This window comes from Rhagoletis pomonella, unplaced genomic scaffold, assembly GCF_013731165.1.
Source record: "Rhagoletis pomonella isolate Grant_MI unplaced genomic scaffold, Rhpom_1.0 Rhpom_scaffold_00005, whole genome shotgun sequence".
Classification (NCBI taxonomy): domain Eukaryota; kingdom Metazoa; phylum Arthropoda; class Insecta; order Diptera; family Tephritidae; genus Rhagoletis; species Rhagoletis pomonella.
The window spans coordinates 50527185-50553806 of NW_023458559.1; the positions used below are offsets into that span (position 1 = coordinate 50527185).

The 26622-nt window shown below is 34.5% G+C and overlaps 1 protein-coding gene across 3 annotated transcripts; it reads left to right on the top strand.

The window, feature by feature from the left end:
• Positions 1 to 26426, top strand: LOC118739146 (WD repeat-containing protein 26 homolog). 3 transcript variants are annotated; one of them, XM_036470318.1, is made up of 4 exons: positions 1 to 44; positions 5843 to 7248; positions 22780 to 23732; positions 23888 to 26426. In XM_036470318.1, exons 2-4 carry the CDS (start codon positions 6712 to 6714, stop codon positions 24369 to 24371), a joined length of 1974 nt encoding a protein of 657 aa, XP_036326211.1. In that variant the 5' UTR covers positions 1 to 44; positions 5843 to 6711; the 3' UTR covers positions 24372 to 26426. The 3 variants fall into 3 exon arrangements, with proteins under 3 accessions (XP_036326211.1, XP_036326210.1, XP_036326209.1); XM_036470317.1 differs by having other exon boundaries at positions 26 to 344; XM_036470316.1 differs by having other exon boundaries at positions 26 to 224.
• The last annotated feature ends 196 nt before the right edge of the window (positions 26427 to 26622 follow it).

Here is a 26622-nt window from a genome sequence, read left to right on the forward strand (position 1 = left end):
ATCGATGGGCTATCGATGTTTAGCCAACACTAGAAGGAATAGTGGTGAGCAGAAGAAAAAATAGTAGTTCTTTGTTTCGTCATCGGTTTTTCGCAATTTTTTAATGTTAAACTTGTATATTTGTGCTGAAAAATATCAAATATCGATAGTAAAATATTTAATTAATTATAATTCATTGAATACTTATTCGAAAAACATGAACATAGGATGAAAAGAACCATTTTGTAAGTGCACCAATTGGGCTACAGAAAAAGTGGAAAAGGAAGAAAAAACTTCCATTGCACTTGGAGAAGACAAAAGAAAGAAGCAGGAAAAAGCAAATGAAATAAAACATTGAAATTGAGGTGATCGAATATAATAAATATGTATGCGTATAAGTAGAAATAGTGCTCGAGGAGGGGCTAGCTATGCAGAAGTAGTAAATAACAGGAAGTAAAAAAAGTAGAAATCGTATTGGAGCCGTTGTTAAATGTGAAAAATTTTTATGCTGTGACAGCGAAGAAAAGATTGCTTGCTTGTAAGCATATACATATTTAATAATGAGTATTGCCTCTGCATATGCTTGTAAGTGTAGCTGTGATGCTTTAAAATAGCCAGCTGCAGGCCAACGTAAACAACTATCAATTAATTATAGTGTCAAGAACTTCACTCGTATGCTAAAAAGTTTTTGAAATGTGTGTTGAATGTGAAATAAAAACCAAAATATGAAATTGCAGCATATGCATGCCTGCATTTGTACTTATGTATGTAAGGCTGTATGTAAGTGCTTATAAGATAAACACTTGATGTTCTGGTGAAAGTGTAAATTAGGTAAAGCGCATATTTAGTTTTTTTTGTTTATGAAAAATGAAAGTTCGTCGTTAAAGGCGCGTACCTATCGTACGTAATCAATAAAATCCGTACTTTTTAAGATATATACATATTTTACTTTTTGTAGCTACATCCTTTTGTTCAGCATATCGTCGTTTAAAGTACACAACCGCGTATCGTCATTCTGCAAAACAACGTAACTGGCATTAGCTGCCAAAAATTGGATTTGCTCACACAAGCTCTTGGCTCAATCCTTATCCATTCGTCTGAAATATACTGGTCAGATATGCGATTGCTTTATAAAAAAAGATAACCATTTGCATTTTGTTAATACGCGGTTTTGTACTTTAAACGACGATATGTATTTCTATTTAGTTACATACAGTCAGCGTCAAAAATATGAATACCCTGACGTTTTTTCATTTATATTTTCCATTCCAAATTTTTCTTAATTTTTTTTTTTATAAAAATATAGTAAGTTAAACAGCAAAATTGTCATCAAAATTTTCAACTTTTCAATCCCATTTCTTAGAAAATTTATGGGTATGCAGTTTTGTAGACCATTAAATTTTAGTATAATGAGATGCAAGTTAGGTTGGCCGGTTTATATAAAACCAACGCCAGGTTATGCCGCTGCTTTCAAAATATATACACTGGTGGCCTTATAATTAGAAACGACGTGCTGGAAAAACGAAAATCACTGTACAAGTTTGTTTAAGACGGACACTGTAAGTGATGAGCACCGTTATTCATAGAGTAGGCCATGAACATTGTTGTCAAACAAACAGAATGGGCAAAATAAAGTCATGCACTCCAAAAATGAGGGAGTTAATTGTGAAGTGTTATCAAAAAGAGAAACTGTCGATGTCGGCTATCGCACAAAGGTTTGCTTGCTCCAAAAAGATGGTATTTGGAGCAATTCATTTATACAATAAAATCAAGACGTTTGAAACCCCTAGCAGGAAGCCCCGGCCTCGAAAAACTACTCCAACTGAAGATAGGCTTATTTGTAGAACCAGCAAGAACAACCCATTCATGTCTTCGCGTGAAATAAAGGCTGAAGTTGGGCATCAAATTAATGCGGAAATCTCCGCTCGGACGATAAGAAGGCGCTTACAAGAGTCGGGACTTCGTGGGTGCATTGCACAAAAAAAAGCCGCATGTATCAAAAAAAATATTAAGAGGCGGTTGCGGTTCGCAAAGGAAATGCTTAAAACACGGTGGCGGATCTATTATGGTTTGGGGAGCCTTTTCCTGGCGTGGTGTGGGCCCAATTGTGCGAATTCAAGGAATAATGGACCAACATCAATATACAAATATTCTGGAGAATGTAATGGAACCATATTCCTTTGAGAATATGCCAGTCCATTACATTTTCCAGCATGACAATGACCCAAAACACACTTCCAGGTTAGTGAAGAGCTGGCTTTCGGATCAAAATATTGATGTTTTGGACTGGCCCCCGCAAAGTCCGGATCTCAATCCGATTGAAAACTTATGGGCAATTGTGAAACGAGATCTCAAGGACAAGAAACCGCGAAATAATGATGAATTGTTTCAATTGGTGCAGCAGAGCTGGAACAGCATATCTGTCCAAACATGTCAACATTTAATACAAAGTTTACCGAGAAGATTGGACAATGTTATCAAAAATAAGGGTTATCCCACAAGATATTCAAAATTATGACCATTTTGTTTAACTTTGTGAAGATATTTTTAAGTTGTCGCTGCCGTTTCTAATCATATGACCAAACTGAAATCGGTGTTTTTTGGGTTTAGTTAATTTTCTTAAAAATAGTGTTAATGTTGTGAATTTTCTTATGTTAAACTCAAAGATAACTTGTTACTTTATTATTTCTAATTAATAGTTTTGATGTGGCGAAATAAATTTTTAAAATATATTAGCAAAATTATATGCAGCAAAGTCGTTTCTAATTATAAGGCCACCACTGTATCTTAGTATGTTATTTTCCAAATGCTGTGTCCAAACGTCGCTCCACTGAATCGAATGAAATCAAATTAAAAAGTTGACAATTTTTTAGTATTTCTTGAATTTTCCCCGAGTTCTATATGAATCTCACAAACATTTATTCTGCCGGTTTTTGATCTAGGATGAACTATATTTTTATAAAAAAAAGTCGGCCTGGAAAATAAAAATAAAGAAAATCACCAAAACGTCAGGGTATTCATATTTTTGACGCTGACTGTATATGCCTAGGTATAAATGTACATACACATTTTCTTTCATTGCATAGATTAAGGGATAGTATCCCATATACATAGGTACGTATGTACATATGTACATATTAAAAATTAATGCGTAGCATTCATGCTTCGATTCCGAATGGTAGATATCCAATATAGCAAATCTCGGTACTGGAAAAGTATTAAGGTCCGTACTTACAAAGTTCCTTCCTACATACCTACTTGTAAAACATTTGGTTGAATCAAATTCCTCGTTTAACAATAAAAATAATTCACAATTTACATTTTTGGGGATGTGTTAAGTCTAACAACTAAACTCCCCAAAATTGCCAAATATATGTATGTACTCCAGTCAAAGAATTATATGTGCAATATTTCAACTTCAACTAGTCAAATGAAAAACTAATAAGAGATCTTTGAAAGAATATAAAACACATTATATCTATGTAAATAGCATTTGTTTATAATAAGATAACTTAATTGTGCCATTACGTAAATATTTTTATTTATACGTTCCTTCAATCTTCGTGGTACACTACTAAGACTGAAAAATCAGCGGAATAATGCGCATAAAAAAATTTAGAGAAACTCGTTCTATCGAAAATAGAAAAAAGTTTTTCCAGTGTAGAAAAGAATATGAATGCTTATAAAAATTTGTATACGACAAATATACTAATTCCCTAGAGACTAATATTAAACTTAACCCTAAATCATTTTCGTCATTTTTTAACTCAAAATGAAAAGTTAATGGCATGCCAAAATCCATGACATTTAAGGACTCCGTCGCTTCCGCAACACAAGAATCTTGTGAACTTTTCGCTTATTTCTTTGGGTCGGTATTTGACAGATTTAATGCTGTTCTCGAATCGCTTGTAGATTTAGATGTTTCAAAAGGAGCATGATATGACCTACTGCCGCCTTTGCTTCTAGGGAATTGTGCAGGCTCTCTTTATATGCCCCTTACTAAAATTTTCATTAAATCCCTTGAAAATGGTTTCTTGTTCCTTAACGAGTGGAAACTTTATTTATCTCCTCATTTTATAAGTCGGTCCTACGAAATTTAGTTGAAAAATATCGCCCCATTGTAAAACTCTCTTATCATTCCAAAGCTGCTGGATAAAATTGTAAACAACCAGCTCTTTGGGGCATTTAAGCATTAGCACGGTTTTTACCCGGGCAGAACCACTAACACAAATCTCGCCATATTCGTAAATTTCGTGGTTAAAATGGCTTTAGTCTTACCTAAAAGACAGAAAATTGGTGATAAAAATTGGCAACAACCTCTCTAAATCTATAACATTCACATCTGGGGCTCGGCAGGGAAGTCATTTGGGCCCCTTCCTTTTTTCAATATTTATAAATGACATCAAAACTTTGAAATTTTGCAGCTGTTTGATGTACGCCGACTATTTGAAACTATACTATCGAGTAAAGAACTTAGACGACTGTGTTAGACTACAGCAAGACATATCATCGCTGATAAATTGGGGTATTTGCAACGGTCTTTCTTTGAACTTCTCAAAGTGCAACATTATTACATTTTGTTGTAAAAATGCCAGTATAATGTACAATTACACTTTTAACGACTGTGAGCGCTTTAATAGTCAGGAAAGTAGGTGTGTACTTATACTCGAAACTAAACTTCGATTTTCACAGAGAACATGAGTCTGTGCGGCTAACTCTAAATTGGGTTTTCACAAACGAAACTCAAAGCACTTTTTAGATCCACTCACACTTAAAAGTCTTTACATATGCTTGGTGAGATCTAGTTTGGAATAGAAAGAGTTCAGAGGCGATTTACTAAATTTGTCCTTCGACACATGTTTTCTTATGAATCTATGCCATCTTACGAACTGAGATGCAGAATTCTGAAATTAAAATACATTGCTAATAGGAGAAAAATGTGTGGTATTTTTTTCATCAAAGATATATACGATAACAAAATTGATTCCCCAGAACTACTTTTGCTTCTGCCCTTTTATGCGCCGTAAAACGAAATATGAAATTTGCTAACAATGAGTCCATTCACAGGTCCATTTGGCTATGTAACTCTATTTGTAATTATGTCGATATTTATTCATGTAGAGAACGTTTTAAAATTGATATTAATGATTATTTGATTTTCAAATAATTTTCTCATATTTTGTTATCCTGTATGTATAAATATTATGACTAATTTTTGTATAAATTTCCTGCTTATCTGCGAGGACTGTAGATAATTAAACAAATAAATAAAATATTTAGGTAGGTTATCGAATATTTTAAGTAAAGGTTTAAAGACAATTTTATTTGTGGGTTTTGGATTTTATTTCTAATGCACAATTTTATTTGTTGTTGTTGTAGCGGCTACAAATTTTTTTGTAAAATTTTTATTATTTCTTCTATTTGTGAAATTTGGCTGGTAGGTTAGGAACTCTGATTTGGGGTTTTTGTCTTAGAATAGAAAAAATAGCGAAAAATAAAATATTTAAAAAGTAGTTGACGGTATTGTAAAATATTCGCTGTACCTAAACTTTATTGACTGACTGTATGTGTCCATATAGTTTTTTGTATAGGTACCAACTACCTAGCGTTTTTTCACAAAAATAAAATTTTAAATTAATTCTCTTTATTATTAAACGTGCGAAAATACGAACTCATGTAAAAGATTTTTCAATTTTCCATAGTATACGTTGACTTTAGTCGAATTTCTCTTCCCTGAAGTATCCGCAAGTTATTTTTCGATCCGGGTTTGAATACATTATACAAAAAATGAATTATAATTATTGAAAATTCAACTCTTTTGATATTTGTCTAACATTTTTTATATTTTCTCTTCTGTTATCAGCTTCATCGAGTTGTGCTGGTGTGTTGTTATAGCACACAATACCGTCATACTAACCAATAATAGGAAGACAACAGTCATACACATATAGAACGTCTATTAAGTAGTTGATTTTGTGAAGCAGACCACAGCGCAACACAGCAGCTGCCATAGCAGACTTACTCCGTTGTTTGTAGAATGTTGGAGCTCTGCTGAGTGGAAAACTAAAACACAACAAAAGTTCTCTATCGCAACCATCGTCAGGCAGGTAGAGCTCCAAAGACGTTTAAGCAGAGAGGTTAGCAATCACGTCTCAACGGTAGCAGTAGCAGCAACTGCAAAAGCTTGCGGACCAGAGCGCCTGAACGAGAGCGTTTTCGCGCGACGAGAGTGTTTTGTTGACGTGTGTGTAAGTAAAGAGACTCAAAATTGATAGAAATAACAAGAAGGCTGCTGCAACTGGTGCCTCTTCCGAGGACCAGCCGCCGCGCAAAAAAGGACGACGTTCAGCAGGAGGATCAACAGCAGCAGCCGCAGCGGGAGCTTCAATAACGACGACCGGAATCGCCGCAGCAGCAGCAGGAGCACCTAGCAGCAATTGTCTCAGTACGAGTGTGTCTATTGACGCAGAAACAGCGTCGACTTCACGAGCGGCACAACAGCAGCGATTAAATCAAAATCAAAATACCCGTGAGAAGCAAAATAGAGGTGAACCAAAAAATAGTAATAGCGTAAATACTGAAACAATTGAGAATACACAAGAAAATACAACAAGAAACTCACCAATTAGCAGTGATAGTGTTGTGGACGCCGTCAGTGGCGCTGTCGTTGATCGTAATATTGAAGTATTTGAACAAAGTACTAATTCCAATAGTGGTAACGAAACAACGAAAATGCAAAACTCGGCTTTGAATCCCTCATCATCGAGCGCGTCCTCGTCGGGTTCGGGTACGGGTACGGGTACGGGTTCCGCGTCCGTATCGGCTTCCGGTGCCGCTCCGGTTGGCAATTCATCATCAGCTAATTCGGCAGCTGATGGTGGTGGTGGTGGTGGTAGTAGTACGCTGGGACCTGCTGGCGGCGATTCGCTGGCCAATGTGTCCAATTCGGCAAATTCATCGACTTCAACGTCAAATGGACACGACACAAAACATAATGGCTTTTCGGACAACAATGAAAGTGGCACCTTAGATGCACAAAACAATCATGATCAATCGATCGTGGCCGTCGCCAATCACAATTTTCACTTGGACAAAACTAATCAAGAGATTATTCGGTTGATTGGTCAATACTTGCAAGACATTGGTTTAGACAAATCGGTAAAAACCTTAATGACCGAATCGGGTTGCTATTTGGAGCATCCAGCTGCCTCGAAGTTTCGGGAGCATGTCTTGTCGGGCGAGTGGGGAAAGGCAGATGCCGATTTGAAGGTGAGTGAACGAAGCGAAGTTGTTATGGGCAAAGTTCTTAGCACGTACATATATATATAGGCATGTGCAAACATTCACATTTGCACAGTAGTGGTGTGTTCCCTTTCTCGTAATTTTTTTAGAATATTACGTTACACAAAAACACAAATGCAAATTTCATTGTGACGAAATATTTGATAAAACTTAAAATCAGTACATTGTAATTTTAATATCATGTCATTTATTGTAATAATATTCATAAATACAACAACGATGTCTTCTCTACGTACCTACGTACCAATTAGTTGCGCTATCATCTAGCACTAGTAGAGACAACGTACAACGCTCTCTAACATACACCCCCCTCTTTCTATTTCCTCCATGCTCAAGTATTAACGTTTGCATGGTCTTTTTAAACAAGTAGTACCTACATATCTATATATACATTTGATACAGGCACATATACTGCAAGCACGCATCAATACGTATGCATGCAGCTAGTAGCTGTAGGCACATTGTTCGCATGCTCTCCTTTTGTGTTGTTGTTGTTTACATTCCACTAAAGCAGCCAAAACGAAACTAAATAAAGCTAAAACCAAATATCATGTCATTGAATTTGTTAAGCATTTCTACCAATGAGAGTAAATCGATGGACAGCTCTTGCTGGAGAGCAATAGACTTCTGCTTCAGCCAATTTTCGTTTCGATTTGCTCTGTAAAAGCTTTTGGCGATGCGCGCGCTCGCTACATCATGACTGGCTGACTTTGTGTCTTTATACATACATATGTATATGTATTCTTACAAAAATGGAAAATTAAAGTAAACCAAAACCAAAGCAAACTGTAGCAAAACAAAGCAATCGAATGAAAGATGCACAAAGAACCCACACTCGCATGCCAACAAAAATAAATCGCTTACACATATTCGTCCTCCAATGCAGTATGTATAATGACTGATTCACCCAATCCATCCGATTTTGTCAGGTGTTGAAGAATGAAAGATTTGAATTTTATTTAAGTGATTCCGTTCCTTTTCGTTTCTTTTAACAGCACATTTGATTGGGAATCATATGAATTTCGATTTGAGTATTCAGTGGTGCGCTCACTGAAAGCAAATCTATTTCTCCAATGCAATTATACATGTGTGCTTATGTATGTACTTTAAATGTGCATTCCAGTGTAAACAGTGTCTCGCCTTAGAGCAGCTGACTTCTTGACTTGCTGCATTTAATTTTACGTACATACATATATGTATATTTATATATTTTTTGCATTTCTATTTCGTCTAGAAGTTAGCGCAGCTTGTCTGTTTACGCATGACAAACTTTTGATGATACGTTTGTGTTATTCCAGTGGAGTGGAAGTGTTAGTGGATGAGGGGTGGGTGTTAAATGCGCAGTAGAAATGCCTATGTCTATTGAAACAAAGAAACAGCACAAGCGATTGTACTTTTACATACATTCATACTCATTCAAATCAAAAGTACCCATAATAGCAGCTGATTACCATACATATCGGGTCAATGTGCCCATATTTAGCTTTGTTATACTATTAAATTGTTGTAGGAGAAGTGAGAGTAGCTAGTGTAGAAAGCGAGTAAAGACATCGCTGCACACTAAAATAAAAATTGGAGTTTGCGTATGTTGTTTTTGTTGTTGCGCATTTATATTCATGTAGCTATTAAGATATACATATAATGCTTTAACAAGGTATATTCAACAAGGTAGAAACGATAATAACAGTTGACTATATATACAAAAAATATAAAAAATGTAAAACAAGGCGAATTCATTTACACAGTGAGCGTCAAAAATAAGTATACCCGACGTTTCGACGATTTTATTTATTTATAAAAACTACAAGAATCGATTTTTTATTTTTTTCATACAGAAGTCGCGAAAATGCATAAAGTTTAGGTTTCATGTCGCTAAAAATTACTGTTGATTTTTGAGATATTCTTTTGTCGCAGGTGCTGTGCATTTTCTTCAACACAAAAAAAAAAAAATTGGTGTAAAATTGTTCAACACTGTATTCGTTTCAGCGGTCCAAAGCCATAAAATAAGCATAGTTAGTCCTATCCGATTGGCAGAACGATACGTTTTTTTGTGTAGCTGTAATTAAAAACCAAAACTTGAAAACCATCGATTTCAGGTCAGAAATAATGTGAAATATTGCCGAAAGATCCATCATACGTCTACAAATCTGGCCAGCAGTGACATTCTGGCATGGCTAAAACATTACATTGTAATAATTTTATCATGATATGTATGTAGCGTTAAACTTTTTGTGCTTGAATCAAAATGGTATTATTATTATTATTAAAATACTAATCTCCGAATATTTCAAAGATAGAGAGAAACTTTAATTGGGACATCAAAATTATTGTTAGTTTTTACTCCTTATGTATATTCGGATTTGCTTTACTGAAAACCACTTTTTCAGATCTTTTTTTTTTTTTTCATTTTTGTTACTATGGTAAAGTTTACTACTGCTACTGACATTAGGAGTGTTCGCTATGCAACTGCAATCTTACTGGCCAGGAACAAAATTCAGAGAATAAGGTACCTTACTCTCCCAAAGAGAGAAACTTACTAAGTTTTGCGCGAACAGGACTTAGCAAACATTTGCAAGCTTCACTGCCAGCTGGCTTCCACGGTTGCATTTCGAGCATAATTTTTTTTTAATTATTGCAGGTAGAAACCAAAACAGGACCTATACGTATATTTCTTCCTGTTCTGACTCTTCAACATACGCTTCAATTTCTTTGTGGAAGTCACTGTCGGATTTCCTATATCGACAGGGGTGTCGAGTGCGTTCCGATTACGAATACAGCTTTTTCAGCCGCGTACCTTCCAAATGTTTGGAATTAATTAAATTAATTGAATAAACGAATATTTTCCCACTTCTTTCATTAGTAAATCGCAACAAGATTGTTCATTTTTAAATTTAACGAACTCGTTGATTCAAATTAATGTTGACAAAAATGCAACCGTGTGCCACAATCCTGCTTGGAAATTCTTAGGCCCTGTGCCAATTGATAGAAAATAGAAAATTTTGACGGATCAAAGTAAAAATTTGACACTTCTCGTGGTGAATACGAACGTCAAAATTTTACCTAGCTCATGGGGCTAGGTAAAATTTTGACAGCTTATAACCATGTATACACATAATATTGCTTGGCGGTAATAAGGAGTGAACATGAAAATGAAAGCTGAAACAGCATAAAAAAAACGTACGTTACTTGCAAATTATAAAATAAATATAAATTTTAAGAATTTCAGCAACACACAAAAATAAAGCTTTCGCACGAGCGTTTGTTTGGTTTTTCAACTGTCAAAATTTTACTCTGCATTTGGCACAGCAAAATTCAATTTATTTGTACACCATAGCAAATTTTTCCACCCCGTCTCACCACGGAAAAAAAAGTTACCGATTGGCACAGGCCCTTACTGGCAAAAATTTTCCCAGCACGAATTTGCAACTTTCCCTCCAAATGAAATGTCAAAATTGTGCTCTCTCCTTGCAAGTTTTACTGGGTTTTTAGCTAAACGAACACGATTTGGTTACAATTGGTACCAACTTGTACAAATTTTTTGCATAGCGAACACTCCTATTGTTATCGACAAGAAACCACTAAGCAGATGTTGTGATGCGGCTATAAAAACTTCAGATGATTTGTTGTAGTCAAGTTCAGACCAGTGCATGACATACATTTAAAGTTCGAATAAGAGTTGATTCAGTCAGCAAGCATTGCGTGTACTAGGGCTGATGATACCCGGATACTATATATATTAATGTCGGTAACCCGGGTAATGCGAATTAAGGCTTCTTATTTAACCTTTTTCTAATATTTTAAAAACAATATTAATTATTGCCAGACACTTCTCGCCGGCAGTAACTTCTGCTAGACGCTCCAAAGTTGCAAAAAGTTCGAAACTTACTTACATAAGCACAACTGTGCATATACACTTGAAGGGTGTTCGGGGGATGCTTGACCCACCGGATGGGTCTGGCTGATTACAGAAAGTTTGCAAGTTTTTATAATAATAAAACTAAAAGACGTGGATGTGTTACAACTTCTTCAAAAATCTCGTAAAGAGTCTGGCTTACAGGGTCAAGAATACAGCGTACATTTCTAATAAGAATTCCTATATTTATTTTGAAAAACTCACGTAAACTACTAAGGAACATAAAATGCGTTTAAATTTTCCTTTCCCACATTTTTTCGGGTGCCCGGATACCCGGGTAACTCTTTACCCGAGTCAAATCATCAACCCTAGTGTGTACATACTTTTTTCCTCAACGAATTTGTTGACGATATTGCTTTTGATTATTATTTGTTATTCTTTTATTTATTACTTTTTATTTATACCTTGCTCAATTTTAAAAGCTTTGTTCTCATTTTTTCCCTTTGTGTATTATTTTTAAGCTCTTTTCGGCATCTTAAGCAAGTTTCTCTATATATTTACATTATCACAAGGTTACATACATGCATATCGTCGTTTAAAGTACAAAACCGCGTATCGTCATTCTGCATAAAATTGGATTTGCTCACACAAGCTCTCCTTATCCATTCGCCCTGAAATATACTAGCCGGAAAAACGATTGCTTTATAAAAAAGAAATCCATTTTGAAATATGAGTGTTTTTACTCTCTAGAAAATAATTTATGCAGCCTCACATACGCGGTTTTGCATTAGTATTAGTTCTGTTCAGTATGCAAATGCCAGTAAGAATTAGCCAGTAAGAAAATTCAGCGAATAGGTATCTTACTCTCCCAAAGAGAGAACCTTACTAAGTTTTGCGGGAACAGGAATTAGCAAACATTTGCAGGCTCCAGTGCCAGCTGACGTCCACGGTTGCATTTCGACCATAATGAATTTTTTATAATTAGTTCAAGTGGAAACCAAAACAGGACCTATACGAAATATACGTATTCTTATTCTGACTTTCTTCAATATACTCTTCAATTTCTTTGTGGAAGTCACCAAGGTGAATTAAACAAGGTGTGATTGACAACTCAGGTAGGCTCTTTTTTAAGGTACTATTATGCCAGAAAATATAAACAATCGATTCAAAATTCATAAAAATTTTTTTCAATTTGACTATAGGATGGTTCTTCGCATGATAAAAACATAGTAAGGTAAAACCGTTCTCTCAATTTGTTGGTCATGATTTTTTTTTTGAAGTTTTCCAACATTTTAAAATTATATTTTTTTATCATGGTTCTTCTGAGAGCAATGTCAAATTCAATCACACTTTGTTGAATTCATTTTGGAAGTCACTGCCGGATTACGAATACAAATTTTTCAGCCTTTCGGTACCTTTCAAATGTTTTGAATTAATTTAATGTCAGAATTGTGCTCTCTCTTGCAAGTTTAAATGGGTTTTTGCCCACACGAACACGGTTTGGTAACAATTGGTACCAACTTTTACAAGTTTTTTGCATAGCGAACACTCTTATTATTTTGATACGCGGTTTTGCATTTTGTTGATACGCGGTTTTGTACTTTAAACGACGATATGTATTTTAATACATACGAAAAATATGTACTATGTCTGTGCTATGATGCACTTTTTTATGTTTATAGCGTTAACTCATGCAGAACCTATACATTTTAGTGTTTTGAAAATATTAGTTTTTGATTTCATTTTTCTTTTATTTTACGCAATAAATATTGTGGTGTGCTTACAAACATGTTGTTTACTTGCTACTTACCATATTTTCATTATTGTAGAAGCATTACTAGCCACTTTTTTTTGGCAAAAACATATAACGCCAAACTTACTTATGCATTTCCCTGAAGTTAATTAAGCTGTCCACAGTCTTGCGCTAAACAACCGTATTTTGTGATAGTACATACGCAATCACGTCGCTGCCAGTGGAAACTTACACAAAATTCATCGCGTTTGAACTATGTAGTTAGTTATCTGTTGTTCCTTATAAGCACGCATCGCTAGTAGTCAGCAATACACAGTCACGAAATGAATAGCATTGAATGAAGTATACATACATATGTTTGTACATTAGACTGCATCACTCCCCATACAAAAAAAAAATTGGTACTTTTTTTCCACTGGAATTATAAAATCTATTATATTTTAAGACTTCCATCAAAATATCTCGTAAAAATATTCAGATTTAAGTGAGCTGGACCGATTTGAAAATGCCTCAAAAAATTTGGTTTTTTATTAATAAAAACAGTTTCTTGAAATATTTTTTGAAAAAAAAAATACCTCAGATGGCTAAACAGTTTAAGCTTATAAGGTTTGCATAAAAATATTTAAAAAATCTTTTTTACGGAATCATGATAATGAGATCTTTGATGCTGTTTTTGAACTTTTTTCAAAGACTGCTTTAAGAAAAACTTGAATAACTCAGCCAAAACCTTACCAATTTAGACTTATGAGGTATCATTGGTAAGGTATTTTCTTAACTTTTTAATTTCTTTGCGAATAAGCTCATTCAAAATATGAAAGAGGAAGGTAAGATAAACGAGTGTCATTCCATGTTTAATTAAGATGAGTTGGTATTTGATAAAGAAAATATTGGGACGTGCAAAGAAGTACAAAGGGTGAGAAAATACCTTTCGACTGATGCCTCAAAAGTCTATATCGGTTTTTCTTTCACAAATCGTTGAAAAAAGTTAAAAAACAGCATCAAAAATCTCATTATTATGATTCCGTTGATACAATTTTTTAATATTTGTATGCAGATTTTTTAAGCTTAAACTGTTTTGTCATCTGAGGGGATTTTTTCCAAAAAATCCTTTAAGAAACTATTTTTATTCATAAAAAACTCTATTTTTAGAGGTATTTTCAAACCGGTCCAGCTCACTTAAATCTTAATATTTTTCCGAAATATTTTGGTAGACGTCTTAAAATATACTAAGTTTTGTAATCCCGCCGGAAAAACCGCAACTTTTTTTGGTGATGCAGTCTAATGTACATACATTTCATTCTTTGCAGGGTCATAGTATATGCGTATGTACATACATACATATATCGTCGCCTGGGTAAACGATTGTCGTAAGCGCCATTTTGACGATTTTTAATTATAGATGCAGTTATATATCTTGAAATAAGGTCTTTCGATTGGTGTTATCCGTTTTTAGATATCTCCTCTAGTTTTCGAGATATTGACTACAATATTTTCGATAATTAAGTAAAAATTTAGTTAGTGATGCAGTCATATTAAACTAATCAATATCTTAGAAATGGTGTTCTCCATTTTTGTATATCTTCTTTAGTTTCTGAGATATTGAGTAAAAAGTATCGTTAATTTAGTAGAAATTTTGATCACATTTTGTCGTATTTCATACAAAGTGGCTGCCAAATTGTGGACAAATGGCGCTTACGACAAAATTTTGCTAAACTCAAAACTAATTAACAATAAACGTTAAAAATTAAATAATTTAAGAATTTTGTGAACTAGTAACATTTTCAGAGACATTTTGGAGAAAATCTATCCTCGCGATTTTGAGAAATTGTATTCCAAACTTCAATCGCGATTTCCCACAACCTACCGAAATTAACACACGACAATCTTTTACCCAGGCAACGATATGTATTTGTAAGCATAGTGAAATAATATAAAGTGTATCAGGTAACTGACGTCTTCATATTTGAAAGCAAAATGTGATTCTGTTATTATTTTTTCTTTCATTTCTGGTGCTCGCTTTTTCAAAAGTGGCGTTAACCCTTGGTTTTGTTGCATACCTACACATGTCCAATTTCGGCTTGGATCCTCAACCTTCCGGACTGAAAACATTAATACTACAACGCTATGTGTGCTTTGCAAAAACGGCAAGAATTTTTTGGCATTTTTTTTTTTAGTGTTTTATTCAAATCAAAAAAATAGATAAGTTTTCACTCAAAAGGGTTAACGTGAAAGTCAAATTAAAGAAAATTTTCTGATAATAAATTGTGAAATAAGAGTACCGGAATAGAATGCCATTGCTATCTGGCACACTTTATATTTTTTCACTATGTTTGTAAGTACACGTTGCATGAATAGAAAGAATACATATTGTCTTTAAAAAGTTTCAATTACCGTCATTTCATTTCAATTGAAATCAGCAGTTGACATGTTCGTGTTTGTTCTACCATTTCATGCATGGCATAGGGCATCTTTTAATTATTTTTTAAAACAAATAAAGTCTAAATTTTCCGCAGCTGTTAATTATTCAAACAAAAAAAAAATCGCATATAAATGTGTAACAAAAGGAAATATAATGATTTGGGGTCATAAACCTTGAAAGATTTGTCGGTATTGCGCTCTCAATATGGTATCGCTTCTTTGCTCATTCACCTTTCTCTCTCGCTTTGGTAACGTCAGATCCATTCTTATAAGAAATCAGTTAAATGTTTAATGTATGTATACATACAGTGGTGGAAGAAATAATAGAAACTTTTTATTTTGACCAGTTTCTTTTATTTATACGATAATATTAATATTTTTTATAAAAGTCTAGCGTATTTATAACAAGCACCATATAAATCCACATTTCAAAATAAGTCAAAAATTATAAAACTTCATCAAATTTTACCAGATCACCCAAAAATTTCAAACTTTTTTTATTCAGCATTCTTAGAAAAAGTTTGGGTATGCCCATAAAATTTTAGTAGGGTAAAGTGCAAATTTTAAGACGCTAACAAATCGCGCTGATTTTTATTTATTTTTTTCTGACGCTGCTAGGTGTTTTCTACTACATAAAAATAAAATTTGAGTAGCCTTTATGTGGAAGAAAATGCACAACACCGTCAGCCAAAAAAAAAAAATTATTCAAAATCATCGCGATTTTCTAGCGTCTTGAAATTTGCACTTCAACCTACTAAAATTTAATGGGCTATAAAACTGTGCACGAGTCGATATATTTGGTAAACCAGTATTTATGGTCCGATTTCGTTCATATTTAGAAAGCCTACTATAAAAATAATTGTCTTTACGAGGGACGTGAACCGGGTTTGATCCGAACCGGTTTTGAACCGGAAAGCCGTTTTCTTCTAATTATTAACCGAACCGAAATTTTCCGCAAATGTTTGATGCGAACCGAAAACCGAACCACTTTCTATAAAGGTTTAAAGGTTCGTTTCAACCAATATTCAATAGATAAATGTTCCCACGTTTTTTCCTAATACCTACCATGTTTGTTTACCATGTGACAATATCAAATATAAAGGCAACCCATCTCATTTGACAGACACTTGACCCTCAACATTGGACGTTGTTGCACTTGACACTTGACACTTAAACTTGTGCGTTATTTTTTGTTTGTTTTTCGAACCGTTGAACCGAACCGAAACCCCGGTTCAAAGATCAAAAAAACCGCTTTGACGAACCAATCCAAAAATGCAAAAACGGTTCGAACCGCTGAACCGAACCGACCAAATTTTTCATCCGGTTCACGTCCCTGGTTTTTACTATTAACTTATTGTAATTTTTGAACTGAGTTTATAATGTGGATTTATATGGTGCTTGTTACACAATGCGCTGGTCTTTTATAAAAAAAAACAAGCAGACCCGGCGAATTTTGGCCCAACATTTTTACCAACAGTTCACGTTCGTGACTTTAAGTAACGCATTTATCTTCTAATATTACGGTTTGGTGGTTGTCAGAAGGCATATTTCCATTGCCATCTTAAATAACCTAGGACAAGGGTATATGCATACAAAGATACGTAATAGCTTCAGTGCGTTTGAAAGGCGCCACGCCCTCTTATAAAATAGCCCCAATTTTTCATATATTTCCAAACCAAGTTTCAGTACTATACCACGAACACTTCCAGAGATATGCAGGGTGAAAAATTCGGTTTGTATTGGAGGTGAAAATTGGTTGCACTTTTTTGTAGTTTTCTACAAATTTTAAACTTAGGTTTATATGGGGTTTGTCTGAGAATGAACTACATTTTAATTGAAAATTCTTAAAAACAAATAAATCATTAATAGTGGCTAACAATTTCACTTTGAAATGGCGGGCTATAGATATGACCGATACCGTATGTACATATATTCAAGGATAGGTTTTAGCGATATTTTTTCCACTTAACTCTTTAATATTTAATACATCTTTTTCAATTTAGTGGGCTCGTCGATTCGCCATTAACACTCAAAAATGAGGAATAAACACAGGCTTCCAAACCTTCAAAACCTTCTTTAAATGTAGAAAGCAAATTTTTACATCAGATTTCCTAAGCCTTAACCCCACGTCGATACTACTCAGCAGACACCGTATCTAACGTTAGAGAAACATTTCGTTTTACAGTACAATTCTAGTGTAGTGCTGTAATGTTTCTCGAAGATTGGAGAACTATGTATGTATGTTAGAATTCGATTAGAAAATGATGAGAAAAACATTAGACATTAGAAACCAATTAGAATTCAACGTTAGATTACGATTAGATATCTAATACTTTTCTCGATATCGAGAACTAAGCCCCCCCTTATTTAGAGAATGCTATAATTCTCGATAGTTTATCTAATCGTCTTCTAACCTTCCATCTTAGAGAGCGATATTTTAAAATTCGAATCAGTTTCTAATCGTTATCTAATCTAAATGTTTGTTGGGTACTATAGTCAAAGATATCACATATTAATTTTGGTCCCGATTGGAGACGGGTAAGGCGTGTCGCACAGGGGGCAAAGTTCAGATTCCTCTATAGAGGCTCAAAATATTAACATTAATTTTTTTTTTTCATCTAATACTCAAAATCGATACTACTTTAGTCGGTAGGTAATTATACAAACATATGTATGTACATTAGTGAAATTACTATGCACAAACTATCACTACTACGTTATCAGTAAATCTTTATAATGCTAGATAATCGTAGGTTTGAATGCCTGTTGTGTTTATTTCTCATTTTTGACTGTTAATGGCGAATCGACGAGCCCACTAAATTGAAAAAGATGTATTAAATATGAAAGAGTTAAGTGGAAAAAATATCGCCAAAACCTAACCTTGAATATATGTACATACGGTATCGGTCATTTCTATAGCACGCCATTCAAAAGTGAAATTGTTTGCCACTATCAATGATTTTTTTGGTTTTGAGAATTTTCAATTAAAATATAGTTCATTCTCAGGCAAACCCCATATAAACCCAAGTTTAACAATTTGCGGAAAACTACAAAAAAGTGCAACAAATGTTCACCAAAATTTCAAACATTTTGCTCGGAAGTGTTAGAAATTTTTTGAGTACACAGTTTTTTTAGGCCCTTCAATTTTAGTCTGATAATGTGCAAATTTCAAGTGGCTACAAATTACCGTTCCTTTTTTAGATTTTTTTTTTGTCGCATTGACTCCAGCGGGGTCCCGCGTTGCGTACGGGAAAGAACCTAATATGTCCATACAGTGGCGAGCAAAACTGTAACATAGTTAACGATTTGAAGTCAATCCAACAACAATAATAAAACCAGCAGACAGAAATGGAAATTAAGGCAAATCGTCAAATTTCTGCCTTAACCTCGTATCTGCAATAGAGGTATTTTAGAGAGTGTAAGAAAAATTGCTTAATTTCTTCCCCTAGGATAAAATAAACGCAGTTTTTACTTAATATTTCTGGTTCCACTAACAGTAGTGAGCACCCTCATTAAGTCTTTGTTCTATTTTCAAATCGTGTGATGCTTAAACAGCTGTTATAAGTGGTAATATTAAAGATTGTAGATACGTGGTTAAGGCAGAAACGGGACGAAATGTTACAGTTTTGCACTCACTCTCCGTTTTGCATTTTACAGTTATCTTTTACTTAGTTGGAAGGCAGATGTATTGTAATTTAGTCAAAAGGGGTATGGTTAATCAGGAAGCATAAATGTAAATAATTGATTTACTGCGGAAAGCCGGGACCGAAAGAAAAGTGGCAAAAAATTGTAGAGTTTGCTACATGAAAATGTTAAGACAGATACAAAATATAGCCTTTAGTGCTACTACTTAAGGGCAAAGGAAGTCTATCAAAAAATATTACGGTCCGATATCTTGCGAACTTAGTAGCAAGTAGCGCTGCAGCCCCTATTACAGAAGCGCTTAAGATATTAAAACTTAATGTACGGGCGCGGTCCCAGAAGTACCCGACCTAACAAAGAAAAAACAAAAACTTTGGGAAAAAGTATATTTATTTTTCAACATAATCTACTTTCAGCTCTATACACTTTTTCCAGCGATGCTAAATAAGTTTGATACCTTTTTTATAATAAGAACTGTCTTGCTCCCCAAAAGAGCCATTAACTGCCGACATCATTGCTTCATCGTTAGAAAATCTTTGACCACGGAGCCAGTTTTTGAAGCTGGGGAACAGAAAATAGTCCAAGGGGGCTAAATCTGGCGAATAGGGTGCATGGGTAGCAATTCAACCATTAATTCATTAACTCGCTAAACACTCAATTGAAATCTTTTCACGACACTGTTTTTGGTCGAGTGTGAGCAAATGCGGCAGCCATCTTGAACACAGTTTTTTCATTTCCAAATCTTCAGATAATATGCTATGTACCGTACTTTTTGAAATGCCTACTATGTCTGCTAGCTCCCGCACTTTCAGTCGACGATCATCCATTACCGCTTTTTTGATTTTCTTCACCATTTCTGGAGTCGTCACCTCATTTGTCGACCACTGCGAAGCTCGTCTTGGCAGCTCCTACGGCATCGTTTATACTCTGATACCCAATATTTTACTGTTTTAAACGAAGGGGCAGACCCGCCCAAAAGTAGAATCTATTTCAGCTTTTATATTGGATGGGCTGAGACCTTTCAAATAAAAGTATTGTATCACATAACGATGACCAATTTTCTCCATTTTCACAAATTCAGTGAAAACGTTGGCTATTGACGGCTGCCAAGCGTATACTAAACAACGTGGCGTCTTCAAACTTGAAACATACACTGAGGGAAAAAATATAAAAATCAAATAGAAACGTAATTGATCTTACTATAAACGTCAACGAAAGTACTGTATATTGGTAAATATTCAATTCAATTACGCGCATATTCGTTCTGAAAAAGCATCCGTGAAGTGACTAATCAAGACAAACACAAAGAAAAAATATTTTACTTGCATGTTGCCTGCAGTGGAATTCGAACCCTGACCATTTCTGGATATTAACAAATTATGGCATGCATCTTTGCGCACTCAGCTACACCCAGGCATATAAATTTGTTTTCAAATGTTGTATATCCATCAACACCACAGCTCGCGATTTGTACGGATAAACATGTACTATGTATGAATCTGTGTGTTTTCACCGCTCTCAGCGCGGCGTCCTGCATGCTTGGGGTGCGTATGTACACTCATACCCAGAAGATATTTTTAGGTAGGCCTTTTTAAGTGAAGCCATCCTAAGAGGCCTACCCAAGAAGGACTGAAAAAGTACTTCCTTGCATGCCTTCTAGAAAGGCTTATCCATTTACAATTTACGCGAATGCATAAATTTATATTATTTAACATTACAAATGAATTCCAATAAAAATTTAAAGTTACAATAACACATATTTGATATAAACCTTAAGCAAATATTTCAAAGATGTATGATTTTTATAAATCAAAGAAGCAACTTTAAAGAACTCCTCCAAAAGGCCTTCTGAAAAACGTCCTAAAAAAGCCCTTCTGGAAGGCCTTCTATGGGTAGCGAAAGAGGAATCCCTTCAATTTGTGCCACTCCATACAAAAAAGAAAGGAGAAAGGGATGTAGAGTGGAAGGCCTCTTGATTCTCAGGAAGGCCTTTCGGAAGGGCTTTTAACTCCTGAAATTATCTACTGGGTATATACTCAGATGTGAATAGTCAAATACGTGCGTAATAAATTTTGTATGAAAATATTAATTTTAAATTCGAACATTTTTAAACGATAATCAAATATAAAGTATTCATTTTTACTACGCATTATTTCCCTCAGTGTATGCTTTATAGATATATATAGATAGGTACTTTTTAACACAGAGATTTTTATCAAACAACTACCAAAATCTCTAGATTAGGCCGGGTACTTTTGATACCACCCCCGTAAATCAGTAGACAGCGAGGCGAAGAATTGCCAAATTGAGCGTAAAGGCAGCATAAAAGAGGAAAAACACCATTTTGATGTGCGAGAGTGGTAGCATTTTGCTGCATCGCACGAAAACCGGACCGTTGCCTATTGGGATATATTAGGCTCTACAAAATGCAATAAAAACACATTTTTACGATTTAATTGAAGGTTATTTGGTCTGACAAGACTAAATTAATCGCTTTCAATCAGATGGCCGGGCATGGTATTGGATAAAAACCCAATAATTAAGCCTAAGCGCATCATGTAAACTGTGAATTGCAGTGGTCGGTCAATAATAGTTTGGGGTTATATTTCAAAAATGTTGTTGGTCCGTTAGTAGGCATTATGCGTAAGGAAAGGTATCTGTTCATATTTTGCAAAATGTAGTCGAAAAAACTAGAGTTTCTGCTGAAAAGTCACCCAAACCACACTGTACATGTTCGCAAAGACTGGATACAAAAGAAAAAATTTGCTAATTTGAAATGACCTCCACAATCCGCGGACATGGATCTCATTGAGAATTTGCGAAATCAACTAAATGTGCAGCTTATTAAGTATCGCAAGTCCGTCCAATGGAGTACATGAGCTCCAGAATTTTTACAGAGATACACATTAGGTATGCCAAATTGCAAATAGGAACTAAAAAACGTAAATATATACTGAACATTGTGTTAATAATTCTTTGTTCCCGTGAAAATTGTCAAAAAGTTATTAAAAATATATGAGTGCAAAACTGTATCATTTGCCTTAATTTACATTTTTGTCTGCTGGTTTTATTATTGTGGTTGGATTGACTTGAAATCGTTATGAGAAAGGAAGTACAGGTGTGCCAATAAGAATATACAACAGAAGCATGAAAGTCGTTAGAACTTGGAAAGATAGCGATGGCTGAAGTAAAAAGTGCTACACCATGTTACAGTTGTGCTCGTCACTGTGTGTAAGAAATACATATATCTCTTAGACGGAATACAAAAAAAAATTTCCTAACTGAAACAAACATGAATTCCGCGCCGTGAGTTAAAAAAAATGTATAACAAACTTATTTTCTACGTTAATTACGGATTATATATACATTGGTGGTCAGATATTAGGGACACTCTTCTTTACAAGTTTGGACGATTTATTTTTTCTTTATTTTAATTTAATGTTTTTTTTTTCTAAATAGTTTATTTCACAACGAAAACCTTGAATTCGAAGATTCAAACCTTGTAAAAGTTTTATAAAAATTCGATAAATTAAAAAAATTACCATCAAAATTGCAAAATTTGTAAGCACAAGTTCCAGAAAAATTATTTATTTTTTTGATAAATAATTAATAAATAAATAGAAAAATTAATTATATGACCATCACTGTTTATATATATATTTATTATTATTATTATATTTGTCCAAGGCAGTCACTTTTGCTGCATTCCACAAGGCTTTTGCGTAATTTTTATCCTGTTACAACAACATTGCCGATTTTAAATTTATGAAAACCTCTTATCTTCCTAATCTCGAATTATAATTTATTGTTTGCCCATATTTTTTCTCTACAGGAGCTTGAACCACTCATTGATAATGGCAAACCGTCGACTATCATCGAAATGAAATTTTTATTATTAGAGCAAAAGTACTTGGAATTTTTGGACGATGGTTGTCCATTGGATGCCTTACATGTGTTGCGCAATGAGCTAACACCGTTACAGCACAACACGTCTCGCGTCCATCAACTTTCCTCATATATGATGTGTTCGAATAATCACGATCTCTATCAACGCGCCAAATGGGAAGGCAAAGGTATATTATCACGTGCTGTGGTCATGGACCGACTGCAAGCATTCCTACCACCATCGGTTATGATGCCACCACGCCGTTTACGCCACCTACTACAACAAGCAGTTGAATTGCAATCGAAACATTGCGATTTCCACGATATGGCCTTTAAAACAAATCTACAGAGTGTATCATTGCTCAGTGATCACACCTGCGATACCGATGGCTTTCCCATGCAGACCATACAGGTACTCACCGATCACTGCGATGAAGTTTGGTATTGTAAATTCTCGCCAGATGGCTTGAAACTTGCTACTGGCAGCAAAGATTCCACAGTCATTATATGGGGTGTAGATCCATATAAGTTGACATTAAAGCATCGTCGCATACTCGAAGGTCAATCGAATATAAGTGTGGCTTTTGTTAGCTGGAGTCCCGATTCGAAACTCTTATTAGTGGGTGGACCCGATGATACACCCGAAATTTGTATATGGAATGTAGAAGATGGCAAGCTGGTGTTAAAGATGTCTCAATCGGTGGATGACAGTCTATCGTGTGGTGCTTTCAATCGCGATGGTACACGCTTCGTTTGCGGCGGTCAAAAGGGACAATTCTATTTGTGCGACCTGAGTGGAACGATTCTCAATACGTGGGAAGGGGTGCGCATCAATAGCGTGGCCTACCGCGCAGACAATAAGACTATAATAGCATCCGATAGTCATTATCGTATCAGAGGGTTAGTAGTAGTGTACACTTTTCAGCCTTGAGTGGTGCATGTATCCTTATCGTATTTAAATATTGTAAAGAAACCAAATTAAAAAAATGATTCAAGCTTCGTTCGAATCTTTCTTCAAGTAATATTAATTAGTTTGATCTCCCTTCTTTTTACAGCTATAATTTTGAAGATCCGGGTACAGATTTCGACATACTCAAAGAACCGCACCCGATCATGACTTTTACGGTAAACTCTGCAGATCGTTTGGCACTGCTCAATATTTCTAGCCAAGGCTTGCATCTATGGGATTTGGAGGACAAGTGCCTGGTACGTCGGTTTCAAGGAATTCGTCAGAGCAAATTTGCCATACACTCATGCTTTGGTGGTGTAAATGAGAGTTTTGTGGCGAGCGGTAGTGAGGATAAATTGGTATGTATTTGGCATATACGACGTGAAGAGCCGTTGGGCAAGCTGGCTGGTCACACAAAAACAGTGAATTGTGTTTCCTGGAATCCTGTGTATCCGTCCCTTTTGGCATCGGCCAGTGATGATGCCACAGTACGCATTTGGGGCCCAAAATCACACAGTGCCAATGCAACACCCGAGAGTGATGACTGTTCATCTTGTTCATCATCATCGTCGTGGAACATGACATCGTAATTCAACACAAACAAATGCATATATAGACGTCATAACAGCGATAACCAATAGAGGAGCACACCGTTGTTGTCGCCATAACCAAGTAGATAAACACAAAAAAACTACAATACCAATATTACAATAGTACCAACAATTACAATCGACAAACAACAACAAAAATATGCTGTAGAGCTGAATGGAAGGCAAAGAAAATATTTGTTAAGGAGCTAAAGAAAGAAACAGCAACAGCAAGCATAAAGTATTCATGTACAGGACAGTGTTGTAATTAATACCAACAACGCGATACACTTTTCGAATTCAAGTTCGAAAGTGTAATTCGACGAAAGAAGCAGCAGTTTTTGTGGGATTAGAATGTAAGCGTGCAAGCACAGCAGCAATAAAATAGTCCAATTTTCTTTTTAAATCCTAACTATCTACATACATGTAAAGGCAACATAAAAATCATGAACATAGAGATACAAATATGTTAAATGAATACCAACAATAATTATTAACGAAAAAATATAAAGAATCACGCCACAACAATAAATTAGTTTGAAAAATAAAGCAAAAAAAAAAAAAAGATGTAATTGATGAAAAAATAAACGGCTGGATACAGAAGCAAACATTAAGAAAAAATTAATTGTAGCAATTAAAACGAAGGTTTATATGTAACGTATAAGATAAGCGTTAATTATAGTAACAATATTAATAATTGAGCACTGCAGTGGGAGAAAAGGGGCTTTGCAGTGGCGCGCATATACTGAGACATGTAGTCTAAAAGTGTTTTAAAAAATGTTATGTTTTGAAGAAGAAAACCAAACTACTATATATAATAAATCGTCATTTGTGTGCTAATGATAAATTAGGTGACTGCTTGTAATATACTTCACATTTGCATACGCACGAAAAAAAAATAATTTCCGGCAGGTTCTGCAATTCACTTGCGTGTGAATTTTAACAAAAGTCATCTTGAATTCAACATTTAGGATTCTGCATCTCACTTTCCGAGTTTTATTTCTACTTTCTTTCGGAATGCATAACCTGCCTTAAAAACTGAATTTGTGAATTGCATTATTTGCCTGATTACTTTTTTATTGAATAAAATCAAAAAATGTTTTAAAACAAGAAAAACACCAACACTCCACATGCAATACAAAGCCTTGTTTCGATTTTTAATGCAAATTTTATTTTTAACTGATTTATCTAATTGTTATTTTTTGATTACTTTCGAATTTGAATACTTTTTAACTCAAAACACGGCATACAAAAATAGTATCGGCGAATAAATATTGAAAAATAACAATTTACGTTGCACCGTTACCTTAGCTCACATGCTAGATTATAACAATGCTACTGATGTGCCGTTTTTTAAATAATTGTAAATAATATCTCGTTTTAATTTTTTACTGATGCAGAAATAACAGATTTTTTAAACAAGAGTGTAACCAATTTGTCAAGCAATTCACTCACGAAATGTGTATAATCCTTACTTTTGTGCGCCACGCATTCGACTGTGCTATTTCCCCTTTTTTAGTTTTTTTTACAATAATTATAGCATTAGTAATGATCTTAAGCCGATACATACATATGTATGTACATATATATATATGTATGAAAATTTAATAAGCGTATACAAAAACTAAATACATACGCGCATCAGAGAAAAATGGCAAATAGTTATACAGATAGAATCCATATAAACATACATATAAGCAAGAAAAGCACACAGCCGTTGTTGAAAAAATATACCAAGCTTAGATAACCAACAGCTTAAGTATGTATTAAATGATTAGATACGATTTCCTGCACCCAAGCGAAAATATTATATAAAATCATAGTAAATAAATCAAAAAGGACTAGCAAACCCTAAATACATTCATACAGTACAGTAAAAATAACAATCTTAAGAGACAATTGCGTATGTCAGTATGTATGTACATATGTACATACTATATGCATTCTTGTGTTTAGTCTAAACTTTAGACATACATATATAAATAAACAAACATTTTTAATTACGCAATTATGTAAAAGGAAATAAATTACTTTTATGTAATACATTTCATTTTTGTATGACAATTCGTTTTTTTGCAGTGGGTGAATATTAGGGGGATGGTACCTTAAATTTGTTGCATTATTAAGCCAAATATTCAATGCTGTTGTTTCGATGTCTAAAATTGTTCTCCGCGTTTGATTGGCTTCGCTTTTAACACTTTATTTCGAAGATTCTTTTATAAACAAGCCAATAACATATTACTGCCTTTCCGGT

Bases quoted from the DNA above. Each gene is read 5' to 3' on its own strand.
- LOC118739146 (XM_036470318.1), top strand. From the start codon at position 6,712: ATGCAAAACTCGGCTTTGAATCCCTCATCATCGAGCGCGTCCTCGTCG. The intron at 7,249-22,779 runs GTGAGTGAACGA...TTTTCTCTACAG, and splicing joins AGGCAGATGCCGATTTGAAG to GAGCTTGAACCACTCATTGA. The intron at 23,733-23,887 runs GTTAGTAGTAGT...TTCTTTTTACAG, and splicing joins AGTCATTATCGTATCAGAGG to CTATAATTTTGAAGATCCGG.